This window comes from Apodemus sylvaticus, chromosome 1 (assembly GCF_947179515.1).
Source record: "Apodemus sylvaticus chromosome 1, mApoSyl1.1, whole genome shotgun sequence".
Taxonomy (NCBI): Eukaryota; Metazoa; Chordata; class Mammalia; order Rodentia; family Muridae; genus Apodemus; species Apodemus sylvaticus.
Window position 1 is genome coordinate 173,489,914 of NC_067472.1, and position 22,373 is coordinate 173,512,286.

General features: G+C 38.9%; 1 protein-coding gene across 2 annotated transcripts; it reads left to right on the plus strand.

The window, feature by feature from the left end:
• The first annotated feature begins 239 nt into the window (after positions 1 to 239).
• LOC127670627 (zinc finger protein 120-like) lies at positions 240 to 20,425 on the plus strand. 2 transcript variants are annotated; one of them, XM_052165101.1, is made up of 5 exons: positions 240 to 775; positions 5,042 to 5,189; positions 17,533 to 17,659; positions 17,866 to 17,926; positions 19,368 to 20,425. In XM_052165101.1, exons 3-5 carry the CDS (start codon positions 17,539 to 17,541, stop codon positions 20,410 to 20,412), a joined length of 1,227 nt encoding a protein of 408 aa, XP_052021061.1. In that variant the 5' UTR covers positions 240 to 775; positions 5,042 to 5,189; positions 17,533 to 17,538; the 3' UTR covers positions 20,413 to 20,425. The 2 variants fall into 2 exon arrangements, with proteins under 2 accessions (XP_052021061.1, XP_052021056.1); XM_052165096.1 differs by lacking the exon at positions 5,042 to 5,189.
• Positions 20,426 to 22,373: the final 1,948 nt, after the last annotated feature.

The window sequence follows — 22,373 nt, forward strand, 5'->3', positions numbered from 1 at the left end:
GAATTCCCCAGCTGGAATAGCCTCCGATCACATGTTGCAGGGGTTTTATACAGATAATCAATTTGGCCCCGGTACTTTCCCGCGAGGGCATGTTACTTACAAAGAACTACAATTCCCAGCATCCCTAGAAGTTACCTAGTTTCTGGGCAGGTCACGCCTACGGGTTAATTTTGGCAACTACACAAGCAAGCTTAATTTACATTACTTATCCACCTTCATTTCCGGAAGGAAGAAAGGGAAGTGTCTAATGAGGGTAGTAAAGGTTGTTCAAGCAAGGTCCAGATTTCCCGACTACGGGAGCGCAAGGTCACTGTTTACAAAGGGGAGGAGCTGGCTGCTGAGCGGCAGGAGCTGAGGTGGTGGGTTCTCCCCGGTGCTGGATGGGAAGACAGACAGGTAGACGACACACAAGAGCTACTGAAATGCAAATCTCTGTGTATCTGGAAAAGGCCTGGTACTGTACTGGAAGATCTGGCCAGCAACCATTAAGCAGTGTCCGGACTATCAGCACACTCTAAAGGAGGGGCTTCTGTAACTCAAGAGTTAATGGCCAATCAGAGCCTTGAGGTGGACCTGCTCATGTAACTCAAGACTTAAGGACCAATCAGAGCCTTGATGTGGACCTAGATCAGAGGAGGCGGGATCTTCCGGGTGCGCCTTGCTGCAGCTTCAGCTTTGTAGCTGAGCCGGCTTGAAAAGTTCTGTTTGTTTTTCTCTGAGCGCTGCTGCTGGATGCTGTGAGGGAAGCTCTGGCAAGTTCCTCATTCGCGACATGGTGAGTGCATAGTCACTGCCCACAGAGGGAAGGAGAGCAGGCTGTTGTGCAGCGGGAGCTGGTATGGTGGGTCGTCACTGGGTCTGGGTGGTAAACTGTGGCCAAATCTGGCCACCTGTTACTTCCCTTTTTGTCGTAGTTATTCCCAGAACCCAGCGGTGGGCTGCGAATAACTTCATTATGAGGGCGGCATCTGCTCAGAGCATCTGGCACAGAGACTTGTGTGTGGAAACATCCTTAGCAGAATGTCAAACTCAGAGAGGCCTAGTTTCTCTTCTAAAAGTTAACTCCCCTATCATTTAACATTTAGCTGTAAGATCCATTTGGAGTTAGTTTTGTAGAGCTTGTAAAAGGCGTCTCATGTTGGGTAGTACTCCAGTATTAACTGCAGTGTAGAAGAGTAGAACTGATGATGTTCAAGGATTTACCGATGCTTAGACACCAAGTAGAGTTTAGCTGAGGGAGGAATACCTTGGAAACACCCCACAGATAAGTAGTATGCTAACCAGACCTGTTAGGATGCTGGGATAGATACATTGTTCACCAGGATTGTCCAGAGATTTTGTTCCAGTGCACCGGAAAGGCTGCTTCTCTGATTTACAACCAACCACTGGGGCCATCATCAAAGAACTGTCTTCTAACCAGCTGCTCAAGGGTCACAATCGACATTAAAGCCTATTTTACCATAACGTGCTAGTTTTCTTCTTGAGTAAAAGCATAGTTCTGCCACAACGGCAGGAGAACACCGGGTGACAACTCTTTGAAAAGAAAAAAAAAAAAAACCAAAAACTGTTGGGTCCAGGACTGACTTGATGACGCAAGGCTTTCTGTGAGGACCTCATGTACAGAGAGTGGCATAGCTCTTTCTCAAAATCATCAGGTATGGCACCTGGCCCTGGTGTACTGAGAGTAAAATGGAGCTTCTTTTTCTTTCTTTCTTTTTTTTTCTTTTATGTTTATTAGTAGTAGTAATTATTTTATTTATTTACATTTCAAATGTTCTCCCCTTCCTGGTCTCCCCTCCACAACCTTCCCCTATCCCATACCCCTCTGCTTTGCCTCTAAGAGGGTTCCCCTCACATCTACCCACTCTCACCTCACCCTAGCATCCCCCTTCCATGGGGCAACGAGCTTCCACAGGACCAAGCTCCGCCCCTGCCATGGATGCCAGATCAGGCAGTTCTCTGCTGCATATGTAGCAGGAGCCATGGACCCACTCACGCATACTCTTTGGTTGGTGGTTTAGTCCCTGTGAGCTCTGAGGTGTCTGGTTAGTTAATATTATTGTTCTTTCCGTTGGACAGAGCCAGGGGTCCCCAGTGGAAGAGTTAGGGGAAGGACTGAAGGAGCTGAAGGGAATTATAACCCCATAGGAAGAGTCCCTTTTCCAAAGCAAGAAGATGCTTGGGAGAGGTGGTAAGGATCTCTGAGGCCAAAGCCTTCGGGGAAGGGTTACTTCAGATTCTGAGAACCCAACTCTTCTCACCATATGGGGAAGGCCTCTGTAGCCTTTAAGTGATACCCTTGAAATACCCTGTGTTCCCTTCTACAGTATTATTTTATTAGAGCCCTCCTGAGTTTGTCCCATTGTAAGTTTCCCATTTCTTTCCATTTTCCCTTGGTAAGTAGTATACAAGATGCTATTCTTAAGAAGCTTACTTGGCATAAGACAAAGCTTGTACAAGACCTTCCCACCAGCTTTTATCTTTTCTACTTTCTACTTCTCCTGTGTTTCTCATCCTCTGGGATCTTCCACTTAGCATCCTGTCAGGGCTGGTTCCAGTCTTGCTTTAACTCCTCCCCTTGTTTAACCACCCTCATACCCACCTTGTTAGGGCCCCTAATTATTCTCCTGCTAGTGTTGACCTTTGGACCCTGCATATTGAACAAGCTTATAGCCTTCATAAAAGAGAGAATAGGAGCAGTGCAGCTGATGCTCCTGCGCCAACAATACGAGACCTTGAGTCCAGGACCTAAAGAATATGAGTTAATTACCTGAGACCCCTGAGTGTAGCCCCAGGAATGGAGCTTGTACAAGAAAAATCGGGGAATGAGAAATCCTAAGGGCTTTTCCAGCCCCACACCCTCCTTGCAGCTTCCTCCTCCCGTCTGGGGTCGAGGTTAAGCCAAGTTCCAGTCTCCACCCAAAGGAACATTCTTGAGTAAAAAATTCTCACAATGTACTGACTGATAGTCATCTGATCCTCTGGAAAGTCCCAGGTAGAGTTCAAATGCATGTCATGCTTGCCAATAGATTTATTTAAAGGTCAATACACTTAAACAATAAGTTTGAACTGTAACCTTGCTGATGTAACCTGTGCTCCTAAAAAGTATAAAAACTACTTGTAATAGCCATTCAGGGTTGCCACTTGACTTGAGGGACTAATTGAAAGTTGAACCTACTGTGCCAGAAAATAAACCTCTTGCTTTTTATGGGAGGGGGAGGAGAAATAATTCTGTGTTGCAGGATATTTGTTCTCACAGTGAAACCTGAGACTGTTATTTACTGGAAAAAACTACTTTTAATTTTGCTGTGGCTCAACTTCAGCACACGCCCTTAATCCAAGAGCTTCCTTCTTGAATTTTATAAACAGTATTTAACAAAGTCACCCATAGGTTAAGAGTCAGATCATAACCAGTTGACAGAAGTGCAAATAGGATTAATAAGAAAAAAACCATAAAGAGTAAGAAGGAGTCATGGAGATGGATAGAGATGCACAGGAATTAGAAGGGAGGCACATTAGAAGGTTGGTTTTTTGTTTTCTTTTTTTTGTGTGTGTGTGTGGTGGTGTGAGAGAGGGACATACTTGGTGGGGTATCTGCTGAGGAGAAAGGTCAGCTGGGTGCATTCTCTGCCAGACTTTCACCCCAGCATCTGGCTGCTGGGTCTTTATTGGTAAAATCGAACAATTGAGATTTATTTTAAAAAATATGAGAATATCTCTGCTGTATAAATCTCCAATCTTGCAGACTTGCAGTCTCTTGTTCATATTTAAATTGTTCAAAATGTAATTTACTGTGGAGACTGAACCTAAAAGAGACTTAAAGTTGACAGTATATATAAAATATGAAATCTGTTCTCAGTGGTCTCCTGCTTGAGCATTAGCCAGGGATGAATGCATGCTGTCATTAAATATTCCTTTAATTGTGTATGCGTTGATTTCTCCCTGGGACGGCATATTAGTTCTAGAATAGCTATATCTTCTGACTCTTCCTTGTCTTCACATTGTTCAAGGTCATGTCTGCCCTGGGAAACAGATCTTGGGTAGGGTCACTGACCTTATAGAGGTCAGTGAGTTGTCATGGAAACGGAGAGAGGGGACAGGGAAGAGAAAGGAAGAAAGTCAGTGCACACCCAAGGGTGGAGCCAAGGGAGCAATGAAGGAAGAGTTTCTGGGGCAGGAAAAGTTCATCTTAGAGAATGGGGTGTGGCAGTCATGCCTTGTAACAGGTAGAGTGGGGGATGCTAGGAGAACCTAGATGCCAGGTCCATTTTCCTATGTTAAACAGGCACCTCAGCTGCTGTCCAAGTTCTGAAACCCAATAAATCATGCAGGAAAAAGTAAAAGTGAGGTTAAGACACAGTCTTTTTGTTTGAATTTTAATGATGATAAATTACAATTTATCAAAAATATAATAGTCATAGACAAATGACACATCTCTTTCTTTTCTATGATAAAATTTCCTGCCTTAGATGGTAACACTTTTGCTTTGGAGGACATGTTTAAACATTTGATATAATGCTTTGTATATGTTTAATGTATTATATAATTAATATAGCTCTACTATGTTACATTACATATATATTTATATTATTTGAATGGTTATTCAAACATTGCCTTTCCTTAAAGAAAAGGAAGGATACTCTTTGGTAATGAGTGTGCAGGAACTTCTGTAATTCCATAATCCAAACTAGTGGAAGCTAATGAAAAAATGACCTGGGTTTGTTTCTTGCATGATATATATTTCACATTGCTGAGAGCAAGACTTCTGATTTCACAGATCTGGACAGGGCCCATCAATGATCTTGTTATGAATTCCTGCATGATGGTCACCCTTTATACAAACAGAACGAAAATCATGCTTTTGCTGCCTTGGCTGTTTTGCTTTTCTTTGTTCATTGTTGCTTCCCTTCTTTATATTTTCATCTATGCACAGTGAATGAAATTTTTTAATTGAGATATATTCTTCTCTCATACAGTATATACTGACCAGTGTCCACTCCCCCCAGCTAACCCAAACCTCTCCTGTCTTCCTCTTCCTCAGATCTACTCCTCCAACTCCTTTTCAGGATAGGGCAGGCCTCCAAGAGAGCACAAGGAAACAAGAACAAGATACAAAAAGACAAGGCAATAGACTTCATATTGACACTGTACAAGGCCACCTGATAAGAGGAAAAGAGTCTTAGAAGCAGGTAAGACAGACAGAGCAATACCTGCTCACACTGTTAGGAATACCAGAAAAACACCAAGCTAACAGCCATAATGCAGCAATAGATGACCTGGTACAAGGCCATACACATCCCATGCTTACCATTCAAGTTTCTGTGAGATTGCTGTCCATCGAGGTAGAATAAGGCATACTTTCTCTCTCATGGAGTCAGCCTCAAGTTAAATCAAACATTGGGTTGACACTCAAATACTATGCCTCTGCACATCTTGCGTGCAGGACAGATTTTAGGTAGAGGGTTTTTAAGCTGGGTTAGTATACGGGTTTTTTATTTCTGTGGCCTGTAGGGTATCTTCTCATGCTAGAGAGACTAGAATATAAGAGTGAAGGCTCCAAGCCTTCTCAAGCAAGCTTCTTATCATCCTCTACATTCAGTGAGCTGTGGAAGTTCTCAGCAATGGGACCCTGGTGTCAGGTTTCGAGATCAACCTTCTGTCCTAGCATCAGCCGAAGTTCTTTAGGGATCTTCACTGGACCTCCTTGGCCAATAACTCAACCAAATGTAGCCCAGTCCCACCACTGAAGTCCTGCCTTGCTACAAAGGATGGCCAGATCAGACTCCAAATTCTTCATTACCAGAAGTCCTCACTTAGACTCCTAAACTAGATTGTTTTGAATATGACGGCTGTCACTACTCTGTTCATCCTACTGATCCATGGATGTGAGAGATTTTTACGTCTTTTAATAATTCTTCATTTTATTTCTTGAAAGACTTGTAGTTTTTAATCATATGAGTCTTTCACTTGCTTTTTTAGAGTTACTTTAACATTTTACATTATTTGAGGGTGTTGTGAAGGGTGTTCTTTGCCTGATTTCTTTCTCACTTCATTTGTTGCTTTGTTTTATTTGTTATTTGTTTACCATCATAAATTCCGGGAAGATACCAGTACATTCAGTTTCTGCTAACCCTCAAATGTTCCCTATATCCAGTTGTTCCTTCCTGTACTGCACTCTCTCCATGTCCCCAACTGATCTCTTCCATTCCTGTCCCCATTCACCCCCAGTCCACCCACAGAGTCTATTCTGTTTCCCCCTTTTGAGAGAGATCCATGATCCCCCCCCCCTAGAGTTCTCCTCTTTACTTATCCTCTCTGGGTCTGTGTATTGTAGCCCAATTAACATTTACTTAATAAATAACATCCATTTAGAAGGGAAAGTATACCATGTTTCCATTTCTGGGTCTTTGTTACCTCACTTAAGTGATTTTTGTTTTCTAGTTGGCATCTATTTTTCTTTAATTTTCATGACATTAAATTTCATGGCATGTATTATTGTGTAAATGTACCACATTTTCATTTTCTTTCTTTCTTTCCTTTTATTTTATTTATTTATTTATTTATTTTTGATTTGGTTTGGTTTGGTTTGGTTTGGTTTGGTTTGGTTTGGTTTTTCAAGACAGGATTTCTCTGTGTAGCCCTGGCTGTCTTGGAACTCACTCTGTAGACCGGGCTGGCCTCAAACTCAGAAATCCACCTGCCTCTGCCTCCCAAGTGCAGGGATTAAAAATGTGGACCACCACTGCCTGGCCACATTTTCTTTATCCACTCTTCAGTTTAGAGAAATCTAGCTTGTTTCCAGCTTCTATCCTATAATAATAAAGCTGCTATGAACATAGTTGAACCATTGTACTTTTGGTAAGATGAAATAGCTTTTGGTTATGTGGCCAAGAGTTGTGTATGTGGATTTGTAAGTAGACCAATTCCCAGTTTTTACTGTGTTAATTCTGGCAATCTATGAGCATGGGATCCCTGTCCATTTTCTGAGATCTTTGATTTCTTTCTTAAGAGAATTGAAGTTATTGTCATACAGATCTTTCACTTGTTTGGTTAGAGTTACCCCAAGATATCTTATATTATTTGTGCCTATTGTGAATGGAGTTGTTCCCCTTGTTTCTTTCTCAGCCTGTTTATCATTTGTATTAAGGAAGGCTACTGATTTATTTGAGTTAATTTTATATCTGGCCACTTTGCTGAAGTTGTTTTTCAGCTGGAGAATTTCTCTGGTAGACTTTTTGGGGTTTCTTATGTATACTATCATATCATCTGCGAATAGTGATACCTCTATTTCTTCTTTGACAATTTGTATTCCCTTGATCTTTTTTTGTTGCCTTATTATTCTAACTAGCACTTCCAGTACTATATTGAATAGATGCGGAGTGTGGGCATCCTTGTCTTGTCCTCCATTTTAGTGTGACTGTGTGAAGTATTGCTCCTTTTAATTTGATATTGCCTGTTGGTTTGCAGTAAATGACTTTAATTATGTTTTGGTATGGGTCTTGAATTCCTGATCTTTCCAATACTTTTAACATGAAGGGGTGTGATTTTTTTTTTTTTTTGTCAAATGCTTTTTCTGCATCTAATGAGATAATCATAAGATTTTTTTCTGTCAGTTTGTTTATATAGTAGATTATGTTGATGGATTATCATATATTGAACTAACCTTGCATCCCTGGGATGAAGCCTACTTATTGTGATGAATGATAGTTTTGATGTTTTCTTTGATTCCATTTCCAAGAATCTTATTGAGTATTTTTGCATCAATATTCATAAGCAAAATTGATCTGAAGCTCTCCTTTTTGGTTGGGTCCTTGTGTGGTTTTGAAATCAGAGTTATTATAGCTTCATAGAATGAATTAGGTAGTATTCCTTCTGTTTCTATTTTATGGATTCTATTTAGTTTGAGGAAATTTGGTATCAAGGTCTGATAGAATTCTGCACTAAATCAGTATGGCTCTGGGCTGTTTTTTTTTTTTTTTTTTTTTTTTTGTTGAGGGGTTTTTAATGACTTCTCCTATTTCCTTAAGGGATATGGGCCTGTTTAGATAGTTTATCTGCTCTTGATTTAACTTTTGTAAGTGGTATCTGTCTAGAAACCCATCTATTTCATCTACATTTTAACAGTTTTGTTGAGTATAGGCTTTTATAGTAGGACATGATGATTTTTTTTTATTGGTTTTTTTGGATTTGGTTTTATCAAGACAGGATTTCTCTGTATAGCCCTGACTGTCCTGGAATTCATTCTGTAGACCAGGCTGGCCTCGAACTCAGAAATCCATCTGCATCTGCCTCCCAGAGTGCTAGGATTACAGGTGTGCGCCACCACCGCCTGGCAAATGTGTAGCCCAGGCTGGCCTGGAACTTGTAATCCTCCTGCCTTTGCCTCCTTCAGCAAATCCTACCTGCGTGTGCCACCACAACCAGCTGATGATTTTTTAAATTTCCTCCATTTTTGTTGTTATATCTCCTCCCCCTCCCCACCCCCCAGACTGTTTTGTTTGTTTGTTTGTTTGTTTGTTTTTGTATAGCCCTGGCTGTCCTGGAACTCACTCTGTGGACCACACTGGCAGCGATCTCAGAAACCTGCCTGCCGCTGCCTCTGCCTCCCAAGTGCTGGGATTAAAGGTGCTGCATGTGACCACTGCCTGGCTCCCTTTTCTGATTTTGCTAATTTGGATACTGCCTCTGGGCCCTTTAGTTTGCCTGGAGGTTTTTCTATCATGTTTCTTTCCAAGAACCAGCTTTCGGTTTTGTTGATTCTATTGTTCTCTTTGTTTTCTATTTGGTTCACTTAGGCCCTGAGTTTGATTATTTTCTTCCATCTACTCCTCTTTGATGTCTTTGCTTTTTTTTTTTTTTTTTCTGTTCTAGAGCTCTCAGGTGTGCTGTTAAGTTGCTAGTGTAATATCTCTCCAATTTCTTTACCACGGCAGTTAGTGCTATGAATTTTCCTCTTAGCACTGCCTTTATTGTGTCCCATAAGTTTGGGTATGATATGTCAACATTTCCATTAAATTCCAGGAAGTCTTTAATTTCTTTCTCTATTTCTTCCCTGATCAAGTTATCATTGAGTAGAGAGTTGTTCACATGTGGGGTTTCTGTTGTTTTGCCTTAGGCCATGGTGATCTGATAGGATGCATGGGATTATTTCAGTCTTCTTTTATGTGTTGAGGGTTTTTTTTTTTGTGATCAATTATATTGTTGATTTTGGAGAAGGTAGCATGAGGTGCTGAAAGAATGTGTTTTCTTTTGTTTTAGGATGAAATGTTCTGTAGATATTCGTTAAATTCATTTGGTTCATAACCTCTATTAGTTTCACATTGTCTTTGTTTAGTTTCTATTTCAATAACTTGTCCATTCGTGAGAGTGGGGTGTTGATGTCTCCCACTATTATTGGGTGGGGTTCAATGTGTGTTTTGTGCTTTAGTAAAGTTTTTTATATAAATGTGGGTGTCCTTGCATTTGGGGCATAGATGTTCAGAATGGAGAATTTCTCTTGATGGGATTTTCTCTTTGATGAAAATGAAGTGTCCTTCCTTATCATGCTTGATAACTTTTGATTGAAAGACTATTTTATTGCATATTAGGATGGCAATGCCAGCTTTTTGGGGGGGGGATCATTTGCTTGAAAGACCTTCTTCCTCCCATCCCCCCCCACGTCTACTCTGAAATAGTGTCTATCTTTGTTAATCAGGTGTATTATATGCAGCAAAATACTGGATCCTGTTTGTGTATCCAGTTTGTTAGATGATGTCTCTTTATAGGTGTTTTGGGTCCATTAATATTGAGAGATATTAAAGACAGGTGACTGTTAGTTCATGTTATGTTTGTTTTTGTAGGTGGTATTATGTGCATGTGTGAGATGCTTTGTTGTGAGATGATTGATTCCTTTTTCTTTTTTTCTTTTTTTTTTTTTTTTGTAGGTACCCTCCTTGTGTTGGAGTTTTCCTTCTATAATCCTCTGTAGGCCTCGATTGGTACATAGATACTGTTTGAATTTGGTTTTGTCCTGGATATTTTGGTTTCTCCATCTATGTTGATTGAGAGTTTTGCTGGGATAGTGGCCTGGGCTGGCATTTGTGTTGTCTGATCAGAGACCGCATGACCTCTAATCAGAGTCTGCATGATCTCTGATCAGGCTCTTCTGGCATTCATAGTCTCTGTTGAAACGTCTGGGTAATTCTGACAGGTCTTCCTTTGTATATTACTTGGGTCTTTTCCCTTGCAGCTTTTAATATTCTTTCTTTGTTCTGTGCATTTAGTGTTTTGATTATTATGTGATGAGGAGATTTTTCTTTTCTGGTCCTGCTTATTTGGTGTTCTGGAGGCTTCTTGTAAGTTTATGGCAATCTATTTCTTTAGGTTGGAAATGTTTTCTTCTATGATTTTGTTGAAGATGTTTTCAGGTTCTTAGAGCTAGGAATAATCTTCATTCTTCTATATTCCAGTTATTCTTAGATTTCGTCTTTTAATTGTGTCCTGAAATTCCTGGATGTTTTAGATAAGGAGATTTTTATATTTTGAACATCTAGTTTCTTGAGTTCTTTTCATGTTTTATATATATCAGGCCTGTGCCTTTTGTGGTATTGGTCAAAATATTTCCCCATGCCTTGGCCTGTCTCTTTGTCTAATTGATGTTGTTTTTAAGTTTCATGGGGTCCTATTTATTACCTGCACTATTGATGTTCTATTCAGAAGGTTGTTTCCTGTGCCATGTGTTCAAGGTTGTTCCCTACTTTCTCTTCTATCAATTTCAGTGTATCGTGTCTTATTTTGACGTCTTTAATCCACTTGGGCTTGAGTTTCGTACATGGTGATAAATATGGATTGATTTAAGTTCGTCTATATGCAGGGATACAGTTTAACAAGCACCACTTGTTGATGGTGCTGTTCTTTCTCTATTGTGTATTTCTGGATGTCTTATGTGGGTAAAATTATGTCTGAATTAAGTTTGATTTCATTGAGCAATGTGTCTCCAAACTCAGAAATCCGCCTGCCTCTGCCTTCCAAGTGCTAGGATTAAAGGCGTGAACCACCACTGCCCAGCTATGTCTGTTTTCATGCTAATTCCATGCAGTTCTTTTATTTCTCAGGATTGTTTTAGCTAGCCTCATGTTTTGTTGTTGTAAGAGGTGGGAACCGTTCCTTCAAGGTCTGTAAACAATTTTGCTTGAATTGTGATTGAACCTTGTTGAATCTGTAGATTGTTTTGGATAGGATGCCATTATTACTCTGTTAATCCTACTGATCCATGAACATGAGAGATTTTTACGTCTTCTGATAATTTTTCAATTTATTTATTGAAAGACGTGTAGCTTTTTTTTTTGTCAGACTAGTCTTTTACTTGTCTTTTTAGAATTACTTCAATATATTTTACATTATTTGAGGGTATTATGAAGGGTGTTCTTTGCACGATTTCTTTCTCACTTTTTGGTAATTTATTTTTACTTTATTTTTTATTTATTTACATCCCAGTTGCCCTCCCCCCAATTCCCTCCCAATAGAAAGTTCCTCATTCTATTCCTTCTCACCTTCCTACTAAAAGGGTGCTCTCCTCTCACCAGTTCTTCTTCCCTGGGGCCTCAAGCCTCAAGGATTAAGCACATCTTCTCACACTGAGATGTGAATAGGCAGGCTTCTGCTATATTTGTGCCAGGGGTCTAGGTCTGACCCATCTATGCTCCTGGTTGGTGGCTCAGTCTCTGGGAGCTCTGTGGGGTCTGGGTTAGTTGAGACTGCTGATCTTATAGGGTCACTCTTCCCTTCAGTTTCTTTAACACGTCTCCTAATTCAACTATAAGAGTCCCTGACTTCAGTCTAATGTGTGGGTGTAAGAATTTGCCTCTGTTTCAGTCAGCTGCTGGTAGGGTCTCTCTGAGGACAGGCATGTTAGGCTCCCATCTGTAAGCACATCATAGCATCAGTAATAGTATCAGGCCTTGGTGCTCCACTGCATGAGATAGTTCTATACTCTACAAAACTGGAAAAATCTAGATTAAATAGCTGAATTTATAGACAGATACCATGTAACAAAGTTAAATGAAGATTAAGTAAATTATTTAAAAAAAAAAAAAAAGCCAGGTGGTGGTGGCACACACCTTTAATCCCAGTGCTTGGGAGGCAGAGGCAGGTGGATTTCTGAGTTCAAGGCCAGCCTGGTCTACAGAGTTAGTTTCAGGACACCCAGGACTACATAGAGTACATAGAGAAACCCTGTCTTGAAAAAAACAAAAAACAAAAAACAAAAACAAAAAACAAAAAAAAAACAACAACAAAAAAAACCAAAAACCAAAAAACAAAAAACAAAAAAAAAAAAACAAAAAAAAACTAAAATAAAGCCCAGGTTCAAATGGTTTCACTGCAGAATTCTATGAGACCTTCTAAGACAAGCAAGCCACAGTTCCTCTGAAACCTATACCATACAAAGACCTAATAAAGAAAGGGAACTTCAATCCACTTTCACTTGTGAATATCAATGGAAAAATACTCAATAAAATTCTCACAAACTGAATCCAAGAACACATCAAAACTATCATTCACCATGATCAAGTATGCTTCATCTCAGGAATGCAGGGATGGTTCAATATATGAAAAATCTATCAATGTAATATACTATATAAACAAACTGGAGGAAAAAAGCCACATGATCATCTCATTAGATGCTGAAACAGCCTTCAGCAAATTACAACTGCTGGTAGTTCATGTTCAAAGTCTTGGAGGACTAGGGATTCTTGGCATATACCTAAACAAAATAAAAGCAATATACAGCAAACCAACAGCCAACATCATGGAGATGTTCTGTGGTATCTACTAGAGGCATACATCGGGGGAGATGAAGCTGATTACTAAGAGAAACTCTGAGTATTGCATCTCAGGTAACAGGAAGTGGCAAAGGTCTGGAGGCATCCTACTTGGTCCTATACCCAGTGAATTAATACTGAGGCATCAGAGTCCCAGGGCTTATTTGTTTACTGTGAATATATTTAGAATTTTGTTGTTAATCTGTGAAGGACTTATTGGATAAAATGTTCTATGTGGGCTGAGCAAGCAGGTCATTCAGCAAATATTGTTCTTGGGTTTGACCTGAGTTCCTTAAACACAGCCAACCAAAGGTGGGAAACTCATAAACACCTCCTACTCCTGCTCCAGGAGATCTGGCACTTTCATTTCTGGTGTGTAACCTGTATATACAATGGAAGACATTCTCTCTCAAACACACAAATAGAAGGATAGAAACTGGGATAGACTTGTTTTCAAAAGTGCTTATGTATGACTTCTAAAACAGTGTAAAATAAACTACTTAGGTGTATAACACAAACCCTTTGTTTCTGTAAAAATCTGCTTGTTGAATTTACTTTTTAAAAGTTTGCATTTCCTCACATATCCAATAATCACTCATAAGAAACAAAATGGTTTGTAAATGACCCTAACAGACATCCTTTTATCATGAGAGAAGAACATACTTTTAATAGTCAAAACTATTTCTGTGATATTGAACCATTTTATGCTGGAGTTGAATCTCTCCAATTGGGATAGCCCTCTACTCCCAATCCATTTCTTGGTATTGGTAAAGAAAAGAAGCAAAGTGCATAGGGTGAATGCTGACCAGAGATTTCTTTGATTTCTGATTTTGACTATACTCTTGCACTTCTTCTTTAAAGGACTATGTTATATGTATAGGTCTGTCGTTTATCTCCTTTTATCAGTGATCCATCTATGTTTTATGATTTAATTAATTATAGCAATATTGTTTATACTTTCACAGTTTTTTTTCTTCTTGAACCTAAAAGCTTGCCTTTCCTAATTTCTTGGTAAATCTGTGTTTTCTAGTTGCTACAATCATCAGTGTGTGCGTTTTTACTACTTACATGATTGATAGAGTTAACACATTTTGGGGTTTTTGAAAACTTTTTCATATATTATTGTGTCATCATTAGATTTAGTTCTCAATATTTCAGAATGTCAGTCATCAGACTGGCTACTCAGCTGAGCACTGATCCCCATCAGAATGGTTGGTTGCTATGCATGTGAGAGATGTGGGAAGTCTGTTCCACTGAGGAGGGCAATATCCCTACGCAAGTGTCCTGGTAAGCGAGGTGGCCGGACATAAGGCAGCAACCAAGCAAGGGAACAAGCCAGTAAACAAAGTTCTTTTATGGTATTTATTGATTGATTGATTTATTTATTGATTTATTTATTTTTTGGGTTTTTGAGACAGGGTTTCTCTGTGTAGCCCTGGCTGCCCTGGAACTCACTTTCTAGACCAGGATGGCCTCAAACATAGAAATCCGCCTGCCTCTGCCTCCCAAGTGCTGGGATTACAGGCATGCACCACCACGCCTGGCTCTTTTATGGTTTTTATATTCATTTTCTAGCTTGTGTTTTTAACCTAAGCTCCCAAAATAATGGCCTGTGGTCTGACAGAACCATCCAAAAATCCACTTTTTGCTTGAGAGGATTTTGGTTAGAATATTTAATCTCAGCAGCAAAGGAGCAAAGTAGAACAAAAAATGGTAAGCAAAATGTGATTTTGCTCCTGGACATAACCTGTGAATGCCCTTTTTGGAGGAATGTGGAAAAATGTCAAGACTTGACCTAGAAAAAGGCATGTAGAGCAGTACCCAGAGCTTACTCAGGTGTTCTTTTAACATCTGGAAGACTGGAGTGTTGAGAGTACTACAGAGGAAGTTGAGTTATATGATTTCAATGGAAAATTGACTCCAAAAAATCTTTCACTGGAGATTATTTGTGTGATATTTTGGTCCAAAATCTTTTTTATTCTGTCCATGCCCTGAGATATTGAGTCAGTCATCAGAGGGAGATGGAAAAGAAAGAAAGAAAGAAAGAAAGAAAGAAAGAAAGAAAGAAAGAAAGAAAGAAAGAAAGAAAGAAAGAAAGAAAGAAGGAAGGAAGGAAGGAAGGAAGGAAGGAAGGAAGGAAGGAAGGAAGGAAGGAAGGAAGGAAGGAAAAGAAAAAAAGAAAAAAAAAAGAAATAATCAAGAAGTCCTGACACTGCTGGATGGTTATTACTAGTGACTCTTGTAGGACTACAGTGAAGAAAAGCAGCAAGTGGGGCAGAAAATAAATGCAAAATGTGTTCGGTAGAGGAAAACAGCACTAGGTAATTTCAGATGACAGGCAAATGCTGAAAGAGAGGCAGCAATTTTCAATGAGGTTATCACCATTATAGAGAAAGAGCAAGGGCCTTCTTTTTAATGGTGATGGCTTCCATTAAAGTGTATAAAGTTATCCTAAGAATAATGTTCCCTCCTGCTAAGCCTTCTATTCTGGAAATAGTAAGAAAAGTGATACCTAGTCACCAGAAGGAACTTCATATTATAAAACCTTCTGCAATTATAGTCTAAGCATGGCACGGTCCATCCCAAGTTAGAAGTCAAATGTGGTAGTATCACCCATGTTGTACTAGCTGTGCGTGCAAGAATGATATAAACTTTAACATCATGGATTTTTTTCTTTCTATTTGGTTTCATTTCAACACTGTTCCAGCCATCTGTTTGGCAGAGTCAGAGCCCCAGTGTGGAAACTGAGAGTTCATTGCAGGAGGCTGTGAGGATAAAGCCTGAGTTGAATTTTGAGACCACAGATGTTGAGATTCCTAAACTATAAGAAATCTAACATGGAGAGATGAATATAGTGGAAGTAAACCAAAATGAAAGATGTATGAGAAGACACAGGGACAAGGTTGTCCAAGTTCATTGAAACTGAAGCTCCATGTATCTGAGCCAAAGATGGAGGATTTGGTGTTTGCGCTGCTTAGTTTCTTGCCTTGGTCCAATCCCCCCTCAATATTTACACATTCCTCTCCACTGGAAAGGGAAGGGGTATTCTGAGCCATTTTATGTTGGACAGATGTATCTGATTTTGCAAGATGTGGCAATCGAGATTGTTCTGAGTGTCAGAAAAGACTTTAGACATTTGAATAGTGCATGGGCTGTTGTAAACTTTTGGGATCATTGGAGTTAGACTAAGTGCATTCTCAACATAGGATGACACTTGTCTCTCCTTTATCTGTTTCTTTGTCGTCCTTATGGTAGCTTGTGTAGAAACAATCTTTCTAGATTCCCTCTTGGGTTTGGAATTTAAGTGTTTATAGACTCAATCCATTTCCTGTACTTTGTGTCTACTGTGTTGATGTTGAACCTAATCAATCAGGTCCTGCCTCTTGGAGTCTTGTTTTCAAGACTCTATCCCTAATTCATCTAACATACAGTAGAGGCAGTTGCTATTCAGTGCTAAGCTGTTTTGCTAGACTGATGTTTTTATGTTTTTAATTTTGTTGCTTTTGCCTTTAAAGATAAAGTTTCTCTTTGTAGCCCTGGCTGCCCTTCAAGTAACTACATGGACCAGACAGGCCTCAAACTTAAGAGATCCATCTGCCTCTGCCGCTAGAGTATTGGGATTAAATGTGGACCAACATGCCTGGCAATTTTTGTTTTTTTATTATTGGCTGATGGACCTGGAATGTAGGCTTCTGTACACATCAAGAATATGCTAGTCTACTGATCTTCATCCATATCTTGAATTTTGAAATTTGAGAGTATATTCTATTTTTCAGAATAGCATGTATTCGTGGCATTAATACTACTTAAGACCATTGAGTCATTAGATTGTAATTTTGTAATAGTCTTTAAACCTGTTTTTTTTAATGAGTATGAATATTTTGCCTGTGTGCATGAATATGCATCTCATGTGTGCCAGGTCCTCAGAGTAGTCAACCTGGCCTCAGAAGACCTGAACTGTGAATAACAGATAGTTGTGAGCCCAAATATTAGCACTGGCAATTGAGCCCAATTATTAACATGGCCAGCAAGAGCTCTTCACTAGAGATCAATCTCTTCTGCCCTTTGTTTCATACTTATGATCAACATTTATAGTGCTTATATTGCTACCTGTTCATTTCCTTTTAGTCAGATTTTATGTTACAGTTCAAACAGGGCACTGTGGATTTCTGGAAGATGAATACAAAACTGAAGTGCAGGTACAATTTCTTGGAGGAACTTCAGTAAAAAGCGTCTGAGTTCTTTCTGTCTTTTTTTTTTTGTCTATTTGATTGATATTTATACGGAAGACCTCTGCTGTCCTAGAACTTGTTGCATAGACCAGCTTGGCATCCAGCTCAATGCGTGCTCCTATCTCTGCTTCCTGTGTGCTGGGATTAAAGACACAAGCCAATACCCCTAGCTTAACTATCTTTTCTTTTTGTACCTAGTTAATACCATTTCTCTCATGTTTCCTCCATACTTTTCATCTGTTTGCTTGTCTCTTTTTATGTTGATTAACTGAGATTTCTCTGGCAAGGCAATGTCCTATTCAAAGAGCTCAGAAATGACAAGAGGTGAACCTCCTCATTTAGTTTTCTTCTAAATTGGCTTAGTGATCACATTAGAACTTTTTCATCAGGAAATGAATCTAGAGAACACCAAAATTATGTGAATATATTGCCAATGAAGTAAACAGTTACAGTGTTTTTTCATAAAGCTTTTTATTTTACACATGTATGGAATATTTTAGAATGGAATGACCTATGATGATGTGCATGTAAACTTCACTGGAGAAGAGTGGGCTTTGCTGGATCCTTCCCAGAAGAAGCTCTACAAGGATGTGATGCTGGAAACCTACAGAAACCTCACTGCTATAGGTAGGACAGTGAAATTTCTTTGGCATTTTAAAATAAGGGGACAGCTGGTTCTTTGGTATTGATACTCTTTTGTAATTTCAAATGAGGATGAGGAGGAATAAGGTTATAAAACCAAACATGGTTCTAAGGTTCACTGAAAATAGCAACTTCAGTTTTGCCTAATTTCCAATAATATGTCATACATTTTTCTGATACTATTATTTTAGGTTACAGTTGGGAAGACTGTAATATTGAAGAACATTTTCAACGTTCTAGAAGACAAGAAAGGTAATTTTCAGGTGCAGGCTGATAGGAATATGCTTCTTAAGAAAATTTTAAAGAAAAGCAACAGTGTAAAGAAAAACTGATTTTTATCAATGATTATTAAATTTTCACAAAGCCATGTACCTCAATGTCAGGTGTTTGCAATTCATACCTCTCGGAAGGAAGACAGGGAAACAGTGCCTTAACATATCCCCATTTGAATCAGCCCCTTAGCAATATGTTGTCAAACTGCCAATCTGTTTAATCTCATACAACTTAGATGTTACAAAAGGTATACACATTGAATAGGTAGGTGCTAAGTATATATCCAAAGCCTCTAATAAGCAACTATTCCATAATAAAGCTGGTGTTACTTGTGTACTTATAGTATTGTTAAGTTTAGTAAAGTGGACAGTTTATGAGAATCAAGAAGGTTGTTGTGGAGAAATCTCAATCTCTGTATCACATGTCTGTGAAGAATAAAAAGTCAAATTATGTGAATGTAATTTGGAAACCTTTTTAACATTTTTTATTTGATATATTCTTTATTTATATTTCAAATGGTATCCCCTTTCCTCGATCTCCCCTCCCCGAAAGTTCCATGAGCCCTGTTCCCTCCCCCTGTTCCCCAATCACCCCTTCCTGTTTTCCTGTCCTTGTATAAACAAGTATTTTTTTAAGGCAGATTTATTTATTTATTATATGTAAGTACACTGTAGCTGTCTTTAGACACACCTGAAGAGAGTGTCAGATCTCATTATGGATGGTTGTGAGCCACCATGTGGTTTCTGGGATTTGAACTCAGGACCTTCAGAAGAGCAGTTAGTGCTCTTAACCACTGAGTCATCTCTCCAGCCCTTGGAAACCATTCATTTGATATTTTTCTTTCAATAGGTATATGTCACAGTGGATCCAAACCATGTGAGCATAGGGATATTAAAAGAAGCAGTGTATCTTTCTTCCAGTCCCCACTTTGAATAGGTTTTCTGAATGTGTTAAAAGTATACAATTAATTTGTTTTCCAACTTCATTGGGAATACAACCACAAACTCACACTGCAGAAAATCCCTATATGCTAGGAATGTGGAAATTCTTCTGTATATCCTGGTTCACTTTGCATATGCTGCATGAGTCACATTATAGGGAAATTTATGAATTCAATTAGTGTGGTAATGCTGAGTTCTTCCAATTCTCTTCAAATATGAAAAAAAACTCTCATATAGAAAAATGATGTTATAAATGGGAACCCTGTAATAAAAGTTCTTACCATCCCAAGTATCTTCAAAGACACAAAACTAACCCATAATGAATGGGACCACCATGATGTAAACAATGTGTTAAAACCTTAAGATCTGATTCCTCTTTTCCATTAGAACAGATTGTAAAACTCATTCATAGAGATTAAAAAGATTCATCAGTGTGATGAATGCAGTAAAGCTTTGACATGTTTTGATTATCTTTGCAGGCACGAAACAAGTCCTACTGGAGAAAAACCTATATATACTCAGTGTGGTAAAGTGTTTACACATCACAGTCATCCTCAAAAACATGACAGAACTCATCCTAGAGAGAAACCTCATGAAGGTATTCAAGATGGTAGAGCCTTTGTACAGCACAGTCACCTTCAAAGGCATGAAAGTATTCAAACTGGAGAGAAACTTTATGCATGTAATCAGTGTGGTAAAGCTTTTGCACATCGTAGTTACCTTCGAAAGCATAAAAGAATTCATATTGTAGAGAAACCCAATGAATGGAACCAATGTGGTGAGGCCTTTGCATGTGAAGGTAATCTCCAAATACATAAAAGGACATGTCCTGCACAGAAACCCTATGAATGTAACCAATGCGGTAAAGCCTTTAGGCGGCACAATAGTCTCCAAGTACATAAAAGAACGCATACTGGAGAGAAACCCTACAAATGTGATCAATGTGATAAAGCCTTTTCACAACAAGGTCATCTTAGAATACATAAAAGAACACATACTGGAGAGAAACCCTATGAATGTAATCAATGTGGTAAAGCCTTTGCAGTCCACAGTACTCTCCAAATACATAAAAGGACACATACTGCAGAGACACCCTATGAATGTAGTCAATGTGGTAAAGCCTTTAGGCGGCACAACACTCTGCAAATACATAAAAGAACACATACCGGAGAGAAACCCTACAAATGTGATCAATGTGATAAAGCCTTTTCACAACAAGGTCATCTTAGAATACATAAAAGAACACATACTGGAGAGAAACCTTATGAATGTAATCAGTGTCGCAAAGCTTTTGCACGCCATAGTCATCTTCAGATTCATGAAAGAATTCATACTGGTGAAAAACCTTACAAATGTAATCAATGTGATAAAGCCTTTTCACAATATGGTGGTCTTCAAATACATAAAAGCACACATACTGCTGAGAAGCCCTTCGAATGTAATGAATGTGGCAAAACTTTTTCACAACACAGTTATCTCCGAACACATAAAAGAACACATACTAGAGAGAAACCCTATAAATAAGGAATGTGGTAAAGCCTTTGTGTTTAGCAGAAGTTTGTAATCAAGAGCCAATTCATACTGCAGAGGATATATATATATATATATATCAGTGTGGTAAAGTTTTGCACTTCATGGCATCATTATACAAGAATACAACCTTTGGTGTTATCAATCTGTTAAAAACCTCACATCATAGTAGTTTTGAGTGATGAAAAAAAGGTCATACGGAATGGAATCTATGACTATAAAGGATTTGATAAGATTTTTTAGCCAATAAATTTACATGAAGTTAGCAAAAATTACTGATTCTGGGTTATAAATCTGACAAATTTCAACAATCAAAAATTATTATGTCCCTCTATTATGTCCTGATGACCTGGAAGAAATATAAGTTTGATTGCATCAGAAGTATCTGAAGCCTTAGCACTTTAAAGAAGTTTCAGAATCCAAATTTCTACAAAATGAAGAATGAAAGGAAATATCAGGAGAAAACAGACAAGTCTTAAAAAGTGGTGGAGCACTTGACCAATGCCACAAGACAGTTTATTTCAAATGTGGTTTAAAAAAAAAAAGGCAGCAGTGAGAGCCCACAAGGAAACAGGTAACTTGTATGCCTGCTGGAGTTTATGTCTCCCATAAGGAGAGAAAGAAAGTTGCAGTCATGAAGTCTGACTTGTATGAACAGGAAGGTATTCTGCTTCTCTGAGCCTGTGAAATTCTGTTAGGAGGACTTCAGGAGATTCTGAGCCTTAAACAGAAGTCACTCTAAGACTGGGGCAATCATGCCTTTACAAAGAGCTGTGAGAGGTATGGAAGAACTATGAGGGGGAGAGCCTTGGATTTGAAAGCTAAAGGATCAAAAGTCTAGAAAGCAATGCTCAGGGTGTACCTGAGGACAAGCTGGCTCCTACCGTACCCTCTGCATCCACTTAGCTGTGGTGGGACAGCCCCTCCAGGTCTTCTACTCTTTCCTTATTCTTGGCAACTACAAGGTAGCTGCCAATAAAAGCACTGTGCTCTTTCCCTGGCAGTCCCCACCCATTCATTAATCCCTGTAACCTGCATCCCTGGGAAGACTGAGGATATTCTAAAGAATATTTCTCCCTTTGGCTAACAATTGGTGAAACAGTGGACTGCGTAAAATTCAAATTTCCTGGGTAATCACATTCTGGGTAAGACTGAGTCCTCCAGAGCAGATTGTTTCTGCTGAACAAACATTTGCACATTGCAGGAGACAGGAGCTAAGGATGCAGTAGGTTTGAGAGACAGCTGGAAAATTGTTATAGTGCTTGGATGGATTACTTACTTTGCATCTCTCTCCTTCCACCTAAATATGTTTCTGACACAAGGATTGAAGAGTTTGCTTCTGTCTTTATCATTGTTCCAATTTAGACACACTTAATAAATACTGTTTCTAATTTTCATGATAAATTTGCTTTTTTCCTGTCTTTTTCTATTGTTTTCAATTTTTTATTATTATTTTATAGAATAGTTTCACCATGAATCTGGCTGGCCTGGAAGTAAGTAAGTAGATTCCAGTCTTCTAGAATATCAGGAAGATTTGCCCACCTTTCTGGTAGAGGGCCCCTATTATAACAGGGCATTTCAAAGCCAGCTAATTAAGGCTGTCTTGGTTGGCTTAATGGGGTTATGTGGCTGAGCCTGACTCCTTAGCAAGGCCAGGAAGATATAGGCTACTCTGAGGAACTGAAGAAGGCTACCACCAAATACAGTCCTTTTTGCCTTAAACTCTTCTATCTCTAAACTATAAGCAATATTGTTTTTCTTTATCATTGTTATAACTGTTATAAACTCTTGTGACTCATGAAAGGACTAGTAGAGACTTCTTTCTTTATTCTAAAGATGGTTCAACTCAAGCTCACAGAGATAAGTGGTTTTTCAACTGTAGGAAAGTGTAACTGAACATCTTACTACACCTGCAAGTCTAATGACCGCATTAGATGAAGTTGAAGCCACTAAAG